Consider the following 6,000-nt stretch of genomic DNA (forward strand, 5'->3'; position numbering starts at 1 on the left):
CGCCTCAGAGGCTCCTGATGAAGCGCGAGGGCGTGTCATTTCCCTTGATGCACATGCGTGTGATGAGCAGCCCTGGCTTCCCTTTGTTTAAAAATGTCTGTGACACATCCAGCTTGAGAAACCTCAGTTCTTCCTGCTAGATTGTTCTCATTGTGCTCATTAGACCGGAGTTCCAGGTCCTTTATGTTCCCAGGCACTGACTAACGCCTACTGCCCCTGCTTCAGTCTCTGGGAAGCCCTCTCTCCATTCATCTGTCAGAATAAAATTGTTGAGACATTAGCCCTAACTAAATACAGTAGTTAGAATGATTTCCTGAAATATCTCTCTTAATAGTCAGGCTATTTATTATCTTCCTAAGAAAGCTGTCTTGTGATGTTTATATTAATAAGATATTACCAGTGTTCCACAGTCACGTCTTTCCTTTTTTGTTTAACAACCTGCATGAGTTTAACAAAGTCACATTTAGGAGCCTACAGAGTGAACCTGAGCAGCCGAACGTCGGCGCCGCGCGTGCTGCTGTCTGCTTTGTGATTTACTGGCAAGCCATTTAACCTCTCACAGCCTATTTCTTCATCTGTGGGGTGGAGATAGCAACATGGCACATAACTCAAGATCCAGGAAATGGTGGGGGATTCCAGACAACCTCTGGACCAGCGGGTGTCTTGGCCATGGAGAGGCGCTCTACTCAGGAGGAGGCCCTCTTGGTACAAGCAGCACTCTGGTTACTTCCCCCGGAGACTGTTAGTGTTGCTAGTACTTACCTTGCTACTTAGTGACACAGTTCTAGACTCAGAGGAGGCATCAACAGGATACAGTTACTCTCTGTGTTTCCTGATGATAGGAATCCATCCCACTCAGATTTCCAGAGGGGTCTATAGACCCTTTCTAGAACTTTCTGGAGCTGGAGGGGCCTTGGAATTGCTGGAACTCAGATCCAGGAGCTCATAAGACTCGCCATCTAATACTTTTGGGCTGATGCTGAGGCTGAAGTTCCCCACTGCCTCCTGGGACCCCTGGGACCCCTGAGACCCGCGCCCCCTTCGTGCAGCAGACACTTTCGTGCTGGCTGGCTGCTGCGGTGGAAGGCTCTGCCCTGTCGGTGACCCGAGTCCAGGACCCAGCCTCTCCTTCGAGGGCTGCAGGTCTGGCTCCTGCATGGCAATGACGCAAGAGCTTGAGAGCTTAAGACTGGGCACGGCCACACCCGACCTGCTCACCAGGGTGGTGCGGGGACTGGCGCTCCTTTTTGCTGGTACGTGGTGTTGCTGCCCTGGAGGAGTGGTGTCCTGGTTCGGCATCATGTCACGGTAGCCTTTTCTCAACCTTTGTAGCTTGAAAACCTGTGTTCGTTTACTTGAGATGGGGTGAGAAACAAGGTTCTCTGCCAGCTCCTGCATCCACCCCTCCTCTGGGAAGCCTTGAACCCTCACTCACGCTTGTCAACATGCCCCTCCCCCAGGCTCCCAGGGACGCCAAGTCCATGTGGCCCCGCGTGACGGTAGGGCAGGCTCTTCTCCACCAGCTTCCTGGGTGCAGAGCAGGTCCTTGAGCAGGAATCGCACACGGTGGCACCTGAGAGAGTGCCTTGACCCTCGTTCCACATCGTCCTGTTATTTCTCACTGAACCCTGTGCTCGGCCTTCATCTTAGCAGAAGAAACAGAGGCACCAGAATCAGGTCGCTTGCCCAGTGTCACAGCCAGGAGGTGTGAGCCAGGTCTTTTTCTCTCGTGAGCCTGTATTTGTGTCACCAGGCCACCTGGCTTCCCTTGGGCGGGCTTTTGGCTAATGCTTCTGTCCCCAGAGCTTAACCCCTACGTGAGCTCAGGCCTCTTTGTCTGACATGGGTCACCCTGGGCCCTGTCCCTTCCTGACGAGCGTGTCTGCCCGCTCTGCAGCTGAGCAGTGCGGTTCATCCCACCAGACGTTTTCAGAATGCTCTCACTCACCAACTAAAACCACTGATGTCGCCAGGAAGCCCTCCCCACCTCACTCCCCACTTCCCTGTCCGCCGCTTATTCACTGTCTGCCTGTCGGTGGGGAGGCCTTTGTTCTGTGGAGGAGGAGAGAGCAAGGCCAGACCAGCAGGCAGGGTGGTTGTTGGGTGGGTTGAAAAATAGTAAGTGAGGCTCGTCCCAGCATATGTCATCTTGGCCACCTACTGCGAGTTGCACTTCCATGTCACAGAGGTTGAAATGATGGAAAATGCCTCCTCTGAAGTCACAAGAGTCCGTGTCCTTTCCATATTTGCAGCTGTTTAGTTTCATTCTTAAAGAACTAACTCACTTGGAGGCATCAGGGTGTTTGGAACAAGTATAAGACATTTCTCAGGCACCTTCAGTCCCTCCTCCGGGGGCGCCCAGCCTTTTGGCCGCACTGGGCCACACTGGAAGGGAAGAGTTGCCTTGGCCCCCGCATTAAATATGCCAACATAAACAAAAACAAAAAAAAAGTCTCACCATGTTTTAAGTAAATTTGCGATTTTGTGTTGGGCCGCGTGCGGCCCGGGGGCTGGGCACCCCTGCCAGGAAGCCAAAGTCCAGTCATCAGGAGGAGGCGCACCTGGGCCACATCCTCCTGATCCCCTTTCTTACAGTGGCCTTGCGAGAATCGCATTTTAACACACATCCCTGGCCAGCTGGGGCACGTTTTAGTATTTTAAAAATAAATACTGTTAACAAGCATGTTGTTCATTACAGCGATCGCTGTGCCTCGGAAATAAAGTCACCTTGACCCAGAGATCAGGGCCAAGTGAGTTTCTCCTGTGTGTTGAACTGTTAGACTTCCTGCTACTGGACAAATGAGAGCTCCCGTGATCAACTGTCTTCCCCTCCTCAGTTATATCTTTTGTCTTGTCTTTGTTATTTTTGATCCTGTTTTGTATGTTGTTTTTGGTCTTGCTGTGCCTGTGCTATTTGGAGAGGTGTCTCGGATCACTAGGCCAGAGCTGAGTGTGGGCAGGAACTGTATTTGCATTTCACAGTTGGATGCCCAGGACCTAGCACAGGACAAGTCACACAGAAAGACCAGAGGAACACGGGAAAGTGTGCACACACATGGGGGATCTATGAAGACAGAGAGATCATCAGCTTTAACATGTATCAGAATGATGATCAAGGGACAAATGACAGTCACAGGAGCTCAACAAGGGAACCAGTGATGTTGAGCAAGGGGTTGCCGGCAGTCCCATGAAACAGGAAGTCTTCCCCATTTTAAATTGGAGGCAACAGAGTCTCAGAAAGGTAAAATGAGTTGCCTGTGGCCTCAGAACTACTAGCGAGTAGGCGGTGGAGACAGAATTCAGACCTAGGTCAGCTTGGCTCCAAACATTGGGCGCCTCACTCTACCAAAGTCTTGCTCATTTTGAGAAGAAATCAGGTGACTTCATCCAACCCACTGCCTTCAGAGAAGGCCACATCTAAACAGCCATGGGTGCAAGTTCCTCCCCACCCCCATGTGGATGAGTCACGCGCTGATACCTCCGGTCACAGCTGGAGGCCCCATCGGCCCCACTCGGCCTCTCCGCTGGGAGTCCTGGTGGGCATTTCAGAGGGAACGTGTACCTGTCCAGACCCCGATGCCTTCCCAGCCTGGCCAAGGAGGGTGCCAGCCATTGCCAGTCGGCTCAGGCCAAGCTCTGAATGAAGCTCTTCTCTTCCTTTTCACCCTGATCCGTCGGCAAGTCCTGGGGGGTCTACTCTCGGTTCTGTCCTGGAGCTCATCGCGGCTGCCACCCTCACCCGAGCTGCCCCTCTCCCCGGGACTGCTGCAGGGTCCCCCGTGGTCCCTGTGTCCGCTCTGCCTGTGTTCTCTGCCAGGCAGCCAGAGCCGTGTTCTAAATGGCAACCAAATCACACGCCCCTCCCACCCCCGTATTCAAACCCCCCACTGTGTTCCCTTCGTGTTGAGAACCCAGAGACCCGCTCAGCCTCTGGGCTCATCTCCAGGGGCCGGCCCTCCCTCTTGCCCTGGGGGTTTCAGTCACCCTGACCTGTCCGTTCTCCAGGCCACCGGGCCGCCGCCTCCGGGGCTCCTACCCGCGCCGCTGCCCAGCCCGGTCACACAGGGCACTTGCTCTGGAGGAGACCTCAGCGGGCTGGCGTCCTGTCCCCGCCCCCCGACCGCCTTCCTTGCCTTCGTAGCACACGGCGCAAACTGAACTTCCAGTCTGCATCTACCTGGTGACTTATGGCACCTGTGTCCCCCGCTGGACAGTGAGGGCCGGGGGGTGGGCACGGGGTGGGCGTTGCCTGTGCCCCCGGCTTGGGACAGGGCCCGGCGCAGGTGGGCTTCCACGAACACGTGAATGCACACGCATCACTGTCTAAAACATGCTATTTTCTGGTAAAACGTCCTCGTGTAAGGACCTGTGTGGGAAAAAGTTTATGCAGAAGGCATTCAAGTCAAGTCACCTGACGTAATGTTTTAATCCCTTCCAGTTGCCCCAAAATTGGCTGTAGCCGCACCGATGTGAGAATGTGCGACCTCATGCAGGACGAAGCGCTTAGAAGGGCGATTGAGAACCACAACAAGAAAAAACACCGTGAATCCGAATAGGAAAAAGCCACCTTCCCGCAGGGAGGCCCGCAGCCTACCTCCTACCCTGGCCACCTGTGGAGAGCGTGCTTGTCCGAGCACTTCGACCGGCTGCAGCGCATACCTTGTTTGGGGTCAAATTTGAAGGTTTTAAGTGTAATTAAAAGCTTTTTTCTATGTTACAATAAAAAGTCAAGGAAATTCTATTGTTTATTTTTAAGTATTCTGTAACTTAAAATAAAACTTTGATTACCTACGGCGTGTCCTGTCTGTGCACCGCCCAAGCTGTAAACTGTCCTATGGTGCAAGCTGGGGGTGCCAGGCCTTCCTATGTCTTATCCTCCAGGCTGTTTGTATTAAGACTGTAGTTTTAACTAAGCCACGTCTTTCAAGGGGTATTTGAAATGAAAACACATAGAAACACCCCAGTTGTAAGCACTGTTTATCAGTACAGTAAGTGATAGCATGAGGTGATACAGCGAAGCCAGTTTACTTACCCATAAAGGTTTACGTTGTATAGTGACAGTTGCAAACATGGAGAGGTTTTTCTTTGTCACTCTGACGGCCCAGGATGCTCTGTCGCAGGCCGGTCCGTGCCATGGTCATTGCTTGCCGCCATGCGGGCTTTGCTGCCCGCCCTCCCCACCCCCGCCCCGGGCTCTGCACTGTTGTCCGCAGGAAGCCACCACTCCTTGGCTCTTCTCTGCCTTGCCCGGTGGTTCTCCGCAAGTGACTTCCTCCCCCCGGAACCTTGGGGCCTTCAGCCACGGACTAAAGGTGTTGAGCCAGTCATTCTTCAAGGCCCTTTCAGCCCCAAAAGTCAGTGGACTTACAACCAGCAGAGTCTTTAAACTGAATCTTATTGACTCTATTCTAATTGTGTGAAGAGCGCTAATCTGTTAATAGTCTTCATCGCTACTTTTTACCAACAAGAATATTCCATGAAACCAAATGCATATCCTGACTACACTGGGAAACCAAGAATAGCGAATAATGGCTAACGCTAACTGAGCACTTACTGTGTACCAGGTGCTATTCCAGCTTATATCTGCGTATTAACTCCTGTCACCGCCTGATGAGTGCTCTGTGGCCCTATTGCTCCCACTTTCTGGATGAGTAAACCAAGGCCCAGCGAAGGGAAGTAACCCGTGGAAATTCACAGGGCCAAGGAAGCAGTGGAGCTGGGGTAGGAAGTTAGCTTGCCTGGTCTCCAAGTCTGCATTCTCTGCCCCATGTTCCCCCTCCCCATGGACTTGTGTAAAATCCCAAAATACTCTCCAAGTCCACATGTAAAAACTGAACCTTTTGTAAACAAGCATAGATGTGTGTGCAAAAAATTGTTCGTTAAAATGCAGAGAATCACTAGCTTTGACATCTAAGAGGCAGCGGCAGCCGCAAACTAATAACATATTTCTGCTGCAAAGCCTAGTCTGAAAAGGGCAGAATTAATTCTGAAACATTTTCA

General features: G+C 52.3%; 1 protein-coding gene across 1 annotated transcript in view; it reads left to right on the top strand.

Annotated features, from left to right (window-relative positions):
• NSMCE2 (NSE2 (MMS21) homolog, SMC5-SMC6 complex SUMO ligase) overlaps window positions 1-4,770 on the top strand; it is a 207,210-nt gene extending 202,440 nt beyond the window's left edge. Inside the window, exon 7 of the mRNA XM_054590481.1 lies at window positions 4,439-4,770. Coding sequence (XP_054446456.1) covers window positions 4,439-4,556 — 118 coding nt within the window. The 3' untranslated portion in view covers window positions 4,557-4,770. The remainder of the gene's footprint in view (window positions 1-4,438) is intronic.
• Window positions 4,771-6,000: the final 1,230 nt, after the last annotated feature.

This window comes from Pteronotus mesoamericanus, unplaced genomic scaffold (genome assembly GCF_021234165.1).
Source record: "Pteronotus mesoamericanus isolate MK-2021 breed Mesoamerican mustached bat unplaced genomic scaffold, CSHL_Meso_final scaffold_174, whole genome shotgun sequence".
NCBI lineage: Eukaryota > Metazoa > Chordata > Mammalia > Chiroptera > Mormoopidae > Pteronotus > Pteronotus mesoamericanus.